Source organism: Oryctolagus cuniculus, chromosome 16 (genome assembly GCF_051225735.1).
Source record: "Oryctolagus cuniculus isolate XC-2025 breed Fujian yellow rabbit chromosome 16, ASM5122573v1, whole genome shotgun sequence".
NCBI lineage: Eukaryota > Metazoa > Chordata > Mammalia > Lagomorpha > Leporidae > Oryctolagus > Oryctolagus cuniculus.
In genome coordinates, this window is record NC_142882.1 from 66,472,091 (window position 1) to 66,485,729 (window position 13,639).

Below are 13,639 nucleotides of genomic sequence, written 5' to 3' on the forward strand. Positions count from 1 at the left end.
TTTTTTTTTTTTTAGAAAGCTTTTATTTAATAAATATTAATGTCATAGGTACAACTTTTGGAATATAGTGGTTCTTCCTCCCATACCCACTCTCCCACCTCAACTCCCATCCCACCTCCTACTCCCTCTCCCATCCCATTTTTCATTAAGATTCATTTTTAATTATTTTTATATACAGAAGACAAACTCTATACTAAGTAAAGATTTCAACAATTTGCACCCACACAGACACACAAAGTATAAAGTACTGTTTGAAGACAAGTTTTACCGTTAATTCTTATAGTACAACTCATTAAGGACAGAGGTCCTACATGGGGAGTAAGTGCACCGTGACTCCTGTTGTTGATTTAATAATTGAAACTCTTCTTTATGACGTCAGTGATCATCCAAAACTCTTGTCATGAGCTGCCAAGGCTATGGAAGCCTCTTGAGTCCACAAACTCCATCAGTATTTAGACAGGGCCATAAGCAAAGTGGAAGTTCTGTCCTCCCTTCAGAGAAAGGTACCTCCTTCTTTGAGGCTGTAGTTTTTTAATTGCTCTTGTAGGTAGAAATAGTGATCCATTATTTAAAAAGCCGAAAATTCAGCTTGTACCGCTAGTAATTACACAAATCTCTCTCCTGATTTTCTTTTTTAAAAAGATTTATTTATTTGAAAGTCAGAGTTACACAGAGAGAGGAGAGACAGAGAGAGAGAGGACTTCCACCCAGTTGTTCACTCCTCAATTGGCCGCAACAGCCGGAGCTGTGCCGATCCAAAGCCAGGAGCCAGGAGCTTCTTCTGGGTCTACCACACGGGTGCAGGGGCCGAAGGACTTGGGCCATATTACACTGCTTTCCCAGGCCATAGCAGAGAGCTGGATCAGAAGTGGAGCAGCCGGGTCTTGAACCGGCGCCCATATAGGATGCCAGCACTTCAGGCCAGGGCATTAACCCACTGCGCCACAGGCGGGCCCCTCTCCTGATTTTAACTACCATATTTTCTTGTGCAGCAGAAGTGCTTTATGAGTATTTCCCATTTATCACAGAATATTACAAATATGTATATATTCAAGTTTTAGGATTTAATAACTTTATGGTTTTTGCAAATTAAAGGGCACTTCAAAAAGTTCGTGGAAAATGGGAATAAAAGATTATTTTGGTGCAAGAGAATTTTTAAATCCATGCATAGTTCTTTCATAATGCATATTTTCCATGAAATGTAGAAGCCTCTGCATACATTCATTGTTTTTGAAGATTTATTTATTTATTTGAAAGGCAGAGTTACATAGGAGGAGAGGCAGAGACAAGGAGAATGAGATCTTCATCCACTGGTTCACTCCCTAAATGTCTGCATTGGCCAGGGCCATGCCAGACTGAAGCCGGGAGCCAGGAGTGTCTTCTAGGTCACCCACATGCGTGGCAGGGGCCCAAGCACTTGGGCCATCTTCCACTGCTTGCCAAGGTGCATTAGCAAGTAGCTGGATGGGAAATGGAGCAGCCAGGACTTGAACCCATGTGTGATGCTGGCATTGCAGGAACAGCTTAACCTGCTGTGCCACAGCATGGCCCTACCTCACCCCCCACATATTCTTAAGTGATACTGATTCTCCCCCAGATTGCATGGCAGTGAATTTATTGCTAATTTGATACCATTGACTTGAATCATGCTAAGATGCTGGTAGGTTTTTCTCTCACTGATTCTGTGCAGGTGGTACATTTCAATTTCAGTTTCAGTTTCATTTCAATTTCAACACATTGAAAAGGGCAAATAATGTCTTAGTAATACTTTGACCTGCCAGCCTCCTGAAGGGTCTTATGAGACATCTATGGGTCTTTGGGCCCCAGTTTTGAACACAGCTGATTACCAGTCTCACGTATGAATACTAATCAAGAACATCTAACAGTAGAAACTATAGCATTACACTGACAAAAATAGTACTTTTATTAGGCCTTGGTGATATTATTCCTTTGAATATAAAGATGAAACTTGTTAATGTAATTTATGACATCAGCCATCTAGAGAGAAAGTGCAGATGATAATTGCTATAGAATTTCTAAAAGTTGAACTTACAAAATTTAAGCATTCTATTAAAATTTAAAATCCAGGCTGTCATTGTAGCAAAGAGGGTAAAGACACCACCTGCAATGCTGACATCCCATATTGGCACCAGTTTGAGTCCTAGCTGCTCCACTTCCTATCCCGTTCCCTGCTAATGAGACTAGAAAAGCAGTAGAAGGTGACTCAAGTGCTTGTACTCCTGCACCCACATGGGAAACGTGGAAGAAGCTCCTGACTGCTGGCTTTGGCCTGGCCTGGCCTAGCCCCAGCCACTACAGCCAATTGGGGAGTGAACCAATGGATGGAAAACCTCTCAATGTCTCTCCCTCTCTAACTCTGCCTATCAAATAAATACATTTAAAATCCACAAAAATTGAAGCCCATAAGAGAAAGGAATAAATTAATGCTTTCTTGAAGGAAAATATGTGTGAATTTATGTCTGTATCTATGAATATTCTGTCTTGTTTCTCAAACCAAAACTCAGTGTTTCCAGGGATAAACAATAAAAGTACTCCCATTATAATCAAAAACAAAAAGTTACTACTATGATACACCATCATTTTTACCATTGTTTAGGAACTGCCACATAATATAAAATACTGCAGTGATAAATGATAAATAGTTATATATTCATTTGAAAAAATATACAACACAAATGCTATGTGTAGGTGAAATGACTGTAAATTTGGAGAACCTCAAAGAAACAATGGTTAAAAGTGTTAGGAACCATGAAATCTCTATGGTTACCTGAAAATTTTGTGTGTCAAATTTAGAGGCCCTCCCATAACAAATCTTCACTGATTAGTTATTTAGAAAATAGTGGATTATTTCTAGGATATAAATATGTACTTTAAGCATTGTAAAGATACCGGTCATTTCTAAATTAAGCTATAACTTTACAATAGAAATTGAATCCCAGTAGGATTACACTAATTATAATTCATGTGCAACAAAATTTTAAGACAAATAATTGGGAGGATAGAAAGAGGAATTTGTCCTGTTAACCTTTAAGAAAATTCAGAGCACCTTGAGGTATTGATATTAAAGAAGGTCACAGTAAATTCTCAAGATAAACCTTATGTATTTATATTATTTCTATTTAACAAACACTTGAGCATATGATGCATTTCAAGATAGCTTTAGTAATTGGTAGCAGGTTAGTTGGCTGGTCTCCAAACAGATTTTGATAACATGCAGTTGTTAGCAGTTACTATCATGTTTGCTTCTGTAGTTTCTAGTAAGTTTTCTTGCCTCCATGTCTGTTCCATCATGAATGCTGTTACCAGTTAGATAACTTCAGTACTGTGATCTTCCCACAGCACATTTAATAGTTGAAACTCTTTAAAAGTCATAAACTAAAGACTTCAGTACAACAGATTAACATTCAGTTTTGTAGCTCTGAAGTAAAATTAATCTCTCTTTTACAAAAGAGCAGATTCAGAAGCAGTAAGATTGGACAAATATCCACACAGATAGGATTCAAATCTTATGTTTCCAAAGTTTGTCTTCATTATAATATAGTTAGGCAAAGTGCCTCTTAAAACTGTTCTGTGAGGGCCCAGTTTATGCTTTCAGCTAATAATGCCTTTGAGCCCTAAATTCCATCTACACTGATTTCGTTACTATCCTTCCCAAGTGTCTATACTTTGCTATTCACATGCCTTTGCCTGTGCTGTTCTCTTTGTCAGTAATGTATTTTTCTCATTCCCTTTCCCACCTGTCAATGGCTTACTTTTCCTTCGAATTACAATGAAAATTGTTTGCCTGCTCTCAGACTTAAGTTTTCTTGTATTTTTTTAATTGAAAATGTCCTTCATTTCCTATTTTTTTTAAAGATTTTATTTATTTATTTAAGAGATAGAGTTACAGACAATGAGAGGGAGAGACAGAGAGAAAGTCTTCCTTCCATTGATTCACTTTCCATATGACTGCAATGGCTAGAGCTGTGCTGATCCGAAGCCAGGAGCCAGGAGCCAGGAGCCAGGAGCTTCTTCCTGGTCCCTCACATGGGTGCAGGGGCCCAAGGACTTGGGCCATCCTCTACTGCTATCCCAGGCCATAGCAGAGAGCTGGATCAGAAGTGGAGCAGAACCGGTGCCCATATGGGATGCTGACACTGCGGGCAGAGGATTAACCTACTGCACCATGGAGCCGGCCCCCATTTCCTATTTTTTAATACACTTCATTCTTCTATTAGAATGTACAGCATCTGCCTGGGATTTTATTTATTTATTTATTTTTTATTTTTTTGACATGCAGAGTGGACAGTGAGAGAGAGAGAGAGACAGAAAGAAAGGTCTTCCTTTTGCCCTTGGTTCACCCTCCAATGGTTGCCGGGGCCAGTGCATCGCGCTGATCCGAAGGCAGGAGCCAGGTGCTTCTCCTGGTCTCCCATGTAGGTGCAGGGCCCAAGCACTTGGGCCATCCTCCACGGCCTTCCTGGGCCACAGCAGAGAGCTGGACTGGAAGAGAGGCAACCGGGACAGAATCCGGTGCCCCGACCGGGACTAGAACCCGGTGTGCCAGCACCTCAGGCAGAGGATTAGCCTATTGAGCCACAGCGCCGGCCCTGCCTGGGATTAATGATTTATATTTATGTGGTAACTTAGAGAAGCATATAAAAACAAGAGTCATAGTTTCTTAACTATAATTTAGTAGGAGAAACATACAGGTAAGAACTAAGATACAAAACAGGATGAAATGTGTGAAAAGAAATAAGAAGCATGCAAAGAATGACCATTTTGAGTACATCTGGAAATAGGGGAGACCTTGCTGAGTACATTACTTTGGGTCTGAACCTTGAGAAGTGAAGAGGATTCATTTCTAGTTGGTGGAATCTAGGGAAAAAGATGTGAAGTAGCAGTATATGGGCAGAAGTGCATTGAGAGATGAGACTAGGAAGGCGGTGTGGGACCTGATCATGAAGTCTTGCTGGTTGAGTTTGGCCTTCTTTCTTAAGAGGTTTGAAGAAGTTGTGGAAATAGGGTTTTAAAGGTGTAAGAGACTGAGAGTGTACAAAGAATATAACACCTTAATTATTGTTAAATGTAGAAATGCTCTGAACTGCATTTTGAGGCAAAAAGTGCATTGCAGTGACATACGGCTTAGAAAATTTGAAAGGTGGTCTCATAAAAATGTATTTCTGAAGTCACAGCTCAGGTATGCAGTGTCCGGCAGTGTAGTCATCACTTGTTTATACGCATTGTTCCTTTGTTTATGTGTATGTATGTATATCATATTTTTGCTTTCAGTAAGTGACTAATCACCAGTTTTACTTTATCTGTGCAGACCAGCTAATAATTTTAAACACAATATACTTAAGATTTGGTATATTTAAGCATATTTTAACCAGTTTTTCACCTACATATTACTAAATCAGTTTTTAACTCTTTACCAGCTAGAGTTAGCTGTTTGTAGCATTTGTTCTACAAATTACCATCACAGGATTTACTAATTAATACTAAAATAATGATGATATTGAATATGTTAAGCAAAGATAAAGACTGCGCCGATCCGAAGCCTGGAGCCAGGAGCTTCCTCCTGGTCTCCCATGCGGGTGCAGGGCCCAAGCACTTGGGCCATCCTCCACTGCCTTCCCGGGCCACAGCAGAGAGCTGCACTGGAAGAGGAGCAATCGGGATAGAATCTGGCACCCCAACCAGGACTAGAACCTGGGGTGCTGGCGCCGCAGGTGGAGGATTAGCCAAGTCAGCCGCGGCGCTGGTCACTGACCCTTCTTAAATTGAAGAACTTGAATATTTTAAGACTGTTATTGTTTGGTGACCTCCCATTGATCAGATTCAGTGGCAGTCTTTGTACTACAGTTTTAGCTTCCGAAGGTAGTCTAGGAAAACTGTTTCTGCTATTGTTTTAGAGTACCTTATATTCATAGGAAGGGGTAGTGATTTTAAGACATGGGCTACATCGTTTGTTTTTTGTTTTAAGATTTTATTTTGCAGATCTGAAGGTCTTCTCTAAGAACCAGAATGTTTTGGTTGATTACTTAAAACTAGTAATTACCTTTGGATAACTAACATATTTAATGAAACATCTTACAGAAAAGTTGAAGCCTTGTAATAATGTATTTTTAAAAATAAGTAGCTGTTTTGTATAACAGTTGTATCCATTTCCATATAGTTTATAGTGATATACTTCTTTTTGTTTGCTGCTTAGCCGTATATGTGGGAGTCCATGTCCTGCGGTATGGCCTGATGTAATCAAACTACCGTATTTCAACACCATGAAACCAAAGAAGCAGTATCGTCGAAAGTTAAGAGAAGAATTTGTTTTGTAAGAAGGGGATACTTAAATATCCATACTGTATTGAATGTTTTTAAAAATAGTTATTTCTTGTGAATTCTGAATGTTACTCTATACTCTTTTGAGCTGAGGTAGACCTGTCATAGTTCTTAAGTCATTTAATTTTGAATTACCTTTAGCTATATGTGAAATACCATTTCACTATCATTATGGAATAGATCTTTTGAGGTTGTGATTGATTTAATACTTAAATGAAACAAAGCCATACTGTTTAAAATCTTACTGAAGCAGAGTTAAATAATAGTTTTAAAAAAATTCATGAGCAAGCTGCCCATAGAGTAATAAAATGCACTATTATTTCCTAATAATTACTAAATTTTATAAAAATAATGCAATATTTCTTCAAGAAGAATTTGGGATTTGGTGAAATAAAGTGTTATGAAGTGTTATATTTAAAATAATTTTGTTTTTAATTAATACTTAATCCAAAATAACTTATTCACAAATAAGTTCATAAAGAAGCACTAAATTTGTATCTAAAGAACGTATTTGACTTTGGTAATCTTCTCATGCTAGTATTCCTGCAGCTGCACTAGACTTATTTGATTACATGCTCGCCTTGGATCCCAGTAAGCGCTGCACTGCTGAGCAGGCGCTTCAGTGTGAGTTCCTGCGAGATGTGGAACCTTCAAAAATGCCTCCACCAGAGTAAGTTTCTTTTTTAAATATTAGATTTCACATATGCAGAATCTGAATAGTTTCAAGAACATCTATATATAAATATCATAAGGTATTGCACACCTAGTTAAGCCAAAAGAAATATAATAAATCAAAGGAAATAGGTAAAATAGCACTAGTACACATAATAAACACATCTAGAATAGAGATGCTTACTCAATATTGAGCCAGTTTTAGGACTAGCAAAATCAGTCTTTCTCTAGCTAGTTTTAGGGTTAGTTGATCTTAATATTTTATTAATAAATTCAACTCTGGGAAAATACGATTCCTGCGTTTTGAATTCTAGTACTACTTCTGCCATTACTTATGTTACTACTGGTACTTATAAAACTAAAATTTTGAGTGTTATGCTAAGTGTTTCTCATATATTGCATTATTCTTTGTAAATCCTGTATGTTAGACAACAATTGTTACTGTTACTTACAGAGGGAGAAAGCAGGCTCAGAGAGGCTAAGAAACTTGCCCAAGAATATAAATCTAGTAGAGGTTGGAGCCAGCTCTCAAGTTCTAGTCCAATAAGATAAAGAGGTTCTGAGAATAATCCATGGCATGCTGTCCAATAGAAAATCCTTATCATTGAATAAAAGAACATGAGTATCAGAAACCTATGTGGAATGAATTATCATCTGATAGAAGAAAAATGCATTGAGTTTGGGAGTCAGAATAACTATGTTCCTGAACGTTCAGTTTTTCATGACTTGTGTTCTTTCTCCAGAATTGGTACAGGAAGGGGGAAAACACTCCATTTGCTTTTCCTTATTGAGGATCTGGAAATCTTGTGGGTATTTTCTTAGAGGTATTAGCATGATGAAGAGTTACTGTCATTCAAAGCAAGCCTGTCCCTATGATATTAAAATGTTTCCATGTAATAGAGTAAAACTATTTTTGAAGGAACAAGCATGAGCTTTAGAGTTAAAATCATTCCACTTATCAGTTAAATTGAGCTCATATTTCTAAGAGGCTGTTATACTTTGCTTCATAAAATTTTTACTGAACTGTGTATGGCTGGCGTTTATGAAGTGATTTGAAAGGCAGAAAGAATCTCTCACCTTACATACTGGGGTACCTGAATCATTCACTGTTGAATTAATCCATTCATCCCTTCTATGTACTCTCCTTCCTTCCTTTCCTCCTTCCCTTCCTTAATAACTTGTCATTGTACAAGGGACCTTCAGAAAGTTCAGAGTTCCCTCATATGTCTGTAGTCTTGAAATTTCACCCCTTCATGTTCAACTCTTGAGAAGAATAGGATGAATGATAAAGTGAGCATTCTTATGCCCTAAGATTCAACAAGTATTAACATTTACTTTAACACTGTATGTAAACTTTTTTCCCATAGTATTAGTTGAATATTATGTTGTGGAGGTGATACTTCACTTGCAAATATTTCATCTTGTAACTATAAGAACTAAAACTTTATTCTGTATGCCTGCAGTAATGTTGTAAAGCATAAGAAAGTTAACATCAATATTGAGATTTCCCCAGTGGCATAATAATTTCCTTTATAGGCTATTTACTTTTTTTGATAAAGAATTCATTCACACTTCATACATTTTATTTAGATATCGTGTTTCTTTAGTCTTCAGTTGCTCTTGGGGAGGGCATTTATTACAGTAGAATTCAAATGTAGATTTTTGGTAAAACATTTCACAGTCTGGATTTTATTGCTTTCTTGTGATCAGAATAAATAACATTTATCATTGAGTTCCTTCCACATTATGTACTGCAAATATTTCATCAAAAATTATTTTAATGACCTTTCAGATATCAACTTGGGATTTTTTCTTTATTAATTTTCTTGAGAGAGTGGAGGATGGCCCAAGTACTTGGGCCCTGCACCCCATGGGAGACCAGGATAAGTACCTGGCTCCTGCCATCGGATCAGTGTGGTGTGCTGGCCGCGGCGGCCATTGGAGGGTGAACCAACGGCAAAGGAAGACCTTTCTCTCAGCCTCTCTCTCACTGTCCACTCTGCCTGCCAAAAAAAAAAAAAAAAAAGAGAAACCATGTGCTCTGCAAAAAGGTTTCATAGCTAGTCTTTAGTCATTTATTTTTTTCAGTGGCTTTACAAGTACTTACTAAATGATTTTTCTAATACAACTTTTTCTTTCACAACACTATTTAATTCAATATATTTAGAAAAGGTTAGAGCGTCAACATGTAATTTCAGTGCTACTTTGCCAGTCTCTCTTTTTTTCTAAGAGTTACTTATTAAGTATTTGAAAGGCAGAGTGACAAATGGCTGCAAAAGCTAGATCTGGGCCAGTTGGAAGCCAGGAGCCAGGAACTCCATCCTGGTCTCCCTCTAGGATGGCAGAGACCCAGGTACTTGGGCCATCTCAGTCGTATTAGCAGGAAGCTGGATCAAAAGCAGATCAGCTGGGACTCGAACTGGCGGTCCTTGCAGTCTGTCTTTAAAATTGTTTCTCATTGCAGTTTTAAATCTGTTCTTGCCAAAAAAAAAAAAAAATCTTGTAAGCTTATCCTATTCAGTTTATGGAAGCCATCTGCCATTTAACCTAATTATAAACTGTCCTGTTGTCAAAGAAATCATTAAATCAGACTTTATTTTTATCAGCATACACCTGACTACATTTTTCCACTTTAAACATATTAGTACAAATTGGAAAACATTTTGTAAACAAATAATACATTATGGAAAGTATCTTACTAAGTATATTACTAAGCAGTAAGGTCAAGATTATAGTGATATTGAATGAATATTTAAATAAAATGTATAAACAACATGATATGACATTATTTTTTAAAATTAAGAGCCATTAAAATGATAAATTGCTTATAAGGTAAGGACTATGATATTCCTTTGGGAAATAGATATCTATATCAAACTTTTGGTCAGTTTTTAAGGAATAATCAAATAAGAGTAGAGTATTAATATGTGCTGCTGCCGGCGCCGCAGCTCACTAGGCTAATCCTCCGCCTAGCGGCGCCAGCACACCGGGTTCTAGTCCCGGTCGGGGCGCCGGATTCTGTCCCGGTTGCCCCTCTTCCAGGCCAGCCCTCTGCTGTGGCCAGGGAGTGCAGTGGAGGATGGCCCAGGTGCTTGGGCCCTGCACCCGCATGGGAGACCAGGAAAAGCACCTGGCTCCTGGCTCCTGCCATCGGATCAGCGCGGTGCGCCGGCCGCAGTGCGCCAGCCGCGGCAGCCATTGGAGGGTGAACCAACGGCAAAGGAAGACCTTTCTCTCTGTCTCTCTCTCTCACTGTCCACTCTGCCTGTCAAAAAAAAAAAAAAAAATGTGCTGCTGAAGCGACCAAGAGAGTAGAGTATTAAATAAGTCACAAATAACTCCTTTAATTGCACTAGATGTCCTGTGAAATATTTCTGATGTATTTAATGAAAAAAATTTTAAAGCATAAAAAAAATTTTAAAGCTAAAAAGTGTCAGGTAGCCTCTGATTTTATTTTTCAATAGCCATATAAGGAGGATTAAATAATCTGTAATATGAAATATAGCTGTCATTGGAATAAATACTTCATGATATGATTTGATGAAAACTGTTCTAAGCTACCTATTGAATGATGATCAACTATGTCAATCATGAATGTGTTGTCTACAGTGTGACACTGTCCAAGCTTTTCTGTGTGTTAACATATAATATCTCTGCTCTGTGAGGCAGGTAGTAGTATTCATCTCATTTGTAAAGGTAAGAAAATTGAGGCGCAAAGTCAAGTTACTTACCTAAAGGAAATCAAGTAAGTGGCTGAGCTGGCATTTGAATCCTTCAAGAAAGCACATAAAAGTCTAGTCATTTGGAAAACATTCCTGGTACATCTAAAAAAATGGCATCGGTTACTACCTTAGCTTTTTGTAGAATAGTGTTTATCTTTCCTAGAGATCAATGATGAAGTTATCCCTAAAGAATTTCCTGCCTTTCCGTTGTGGGAGGGAGCAAAAGGCACTCTCTATAGATGGCTTTGCTTTGTTATCATGGGGCTTTCCCATAAATACAGTGCATTCCCTGACCATCGGTACTGAAAAGATGAAATAATTTCATTTATCCCATTATGCGGTACTACAATATATCTAACTTCAAAGTATCGCAATAGAGGCTGAGACCCACATCATCTAATACACACATCCACACAGAAAGGAAAGTCTTTGGTGGGTTGATGATGCCTTAAATCTTCCCATTATCGATATTTTAAAATATCCCTTTGTTTGTTACTCCAGGAGGTTTTTACACGCTGAGGCAATGCACCATAGTATGGCTGAGAGGTATGCCTTTGTTTTGTTTTTGGACCTCAGGTGCATAGACTTGGTTTAATCATAATCCTTATGTCACTCATCATTGGTCCATGCATGGCTCTCTTTTATTTATTTCACTTGCTTTAATTAGTTATTTTAAATAATGTTAATAAACAGCCATGAACCTACCAGACAAAAGCTACAACCTTGAAAATAACCTATATTAATCATATCATGAGGCCGGCGCCGCGGCTCACTAGGCTAATCCTCTGCCTAGCGGCGCCGGCACACCGGGTTCTAGTCCCGGTCGGGGCGCCGGATTCTGTCCCGGTTGCCCCCCTTCCAGGCCAGCCCTCTGCTGTGGCCAGGGAGTGCAGTGGAGGATGGCCCAAGTGCTTGGGCCCTGCACCCCATGGGAGACCAGGAAAAGCACCTGGCTCCTGGCTCCTGCCACCGGATCGGCGCGGTGCGCCGGCCGCAGCGTGGCGGTCGCGGCGGCCATTGGAAGGTGAACCAACGGCAAAGGAAGACCTTTCTCTCTGTCTCTCTCTCTCACTGTCCACTCTGCCTGTCAAAAAAAAAAAAAAAAAAAATCATATCATGACCCCCTTCCCCCACCCATCTATCCTCTTGCCTCCTTCCATCTGAGGTAATCATCATCTCTGGTATGTGTCTTTCTTTCTTTACTTTTTGTTGCCATTTATATGTTCTCATAAAAACTTATGTTTTCAAATTTAGTTCTTATTTTACAACAGGATATCATGCTGTTTGTAATCTTTTGGGAATGACCTTTTTTACTAATATTTCATATTACTAAGATTCAACTTTATTTCATAACATGAGATAAAAGTTTGTGAAAGAGATGGTGTAAAGAAAGAACTTGCTTTGTACATGCAGGCTCGTCTCAAACTCAATCTTAGAGGATATAAGGACATGGGAATTCCACTGAAACATTTCCAGGTGTTAAATCTCCCCTACCCCCTGAAAGTCTTTGTGTACCCTAGAGGTAAATACACATTACAGTTTAGAGCTTAAGGTATATATATCGCCAGGTGGGATTGTATAAAGGAGTTTGTAGATACTACGGGCAAGTTTGTTAACCTTTCCAGGCCTCAATTTTCTCATCTCTAAGACAGATTTGTAATAGTAACTTTCCATTGGATTTGTTACTAGGATAAGAAGAAAACATTTATAAGCAAAAATTATGTCTTTCTTTCTTAAGGAAAAGTGATTCTCTAGTGTTGTCAGTTTTATGAAATTATATTATAGTAGGGTTGTTTCAGAATTATGTATAAGTTTGATAGTTACCAGTTATTCAGAACTCTTTAGCAGCAGTTTAATTCTAGAACATTGGATTATAGAAGCAAATCACAGGTTTCTCAAAGGTAAAAAGCTTTTACCAGGAAGTTTTTTGCAAATGTTATGTTTTACTCTGTACTTTTTTTATCCTATATCTGGTTTCTGCAAATGGTGTTTTTCTGCCTTCTTCTTCATATCCTATTCAGTAGATGCTTGACTATAAGAACTGCCTTTAGAAGATAGCACCAAGGATAATTGTAGCATACTTTTCTGAATTTATATTCATTATTCAGAATTTTAATAAATGATTACTGTTTATTCTGAAGCAAACAAAAATAGTCCTTCTGTAAAGATAAGGCCCTGAAGAAGGCGGAACATCAAGGATGAATTAGAGTTTTACCTACTTATGAAGTTGAGTTTTACCTATTTAGCTGTGTTTGAAGTAAAAGGGAAAGTACTTTCTTACTGTACAATTACTAACATTTTTTTGTGAAGAAATGTCATTCACAATGTAGTATTTAAAATTTTTTTCAGCCTTCCTTTATGGCAAGATTGTCATGAGTTATGGAGCAAAAAACGAAGAAGACAGAAGCAGATGGGCATGACTGATGACGTTTCCACAGTTAAAGCCCCTAGGAAGGACTTGTCTCTGGGCTTGGATGACAGCAGAACCAACACACCCCAAGGTGTGCTGCCGTCTTCACAACTGAAATCTCAGGGCAACTCAAATGTAGCACCTGGTCAGTAATGCTTCCATGGGTTGGTTTTCTTCACCTCATTTTGGGGCTAATGTTGATTATATTGCTCTAGTGTTGAAGCATTTTGTGACTTAATGGTGAAAATTAAGGTGTATTCACTGAGTTTGACATTTTCTTGTTTTTTGTGCCAGGGTGAAAGTTTTATTACTGTGGCATCACAGTTTTAACCAGTCTCAAGGAAAGATAGCTTCTAAAGAAGGATCAAATTACTTCTGATTGGTGATTGGTCAGATGTTTTTATTTCCCCTTTTCCTCCAGGATGGCAGTGTTTACTAACGATACCCTCTGTGGACTCAGTGTTTAGGATCTGTGGATGCTTAAGGAATAGGAAGG

At 38.2% G+C, this 13,639-nt stretch overlaps 1 protein-coding gene across 4 annotated transcripts in view; it reads left to right on the forward strand.

Annotated features, from left to right (window-relative positions):
• The window catches only part of CDK13 (cyclin dependent kinase 13), a 121,926-nt gene that overhangs the window by 100,061 nt on the left and 8,226 nt on the right, over positions 1-13,639 (forward strand). For 2 of the 4 annotated variants that reach the window (XM_017344445.4, XM_070059760.2), the window contains exons 10-12: positions 6,215-6,331; positions 6,878-7,009; positions 13,083-13,288. In XM_017344445.4, the coding sequence (XP_017199934.3) occupies positions 6,215-6,331; positions 6,878-7,009; positions 13,083-13,288 (455 nt within the window). Of the gene's footprint in view, positions 1-6,214; positions 6,332-6,877; positions 7,010-13,082; positions 13,289-13,639 lie in introns of those variants that run through there. The other 2 variants (XR_016222667.1, XR_016222668.1) reach the window with 1 other exon arrangement.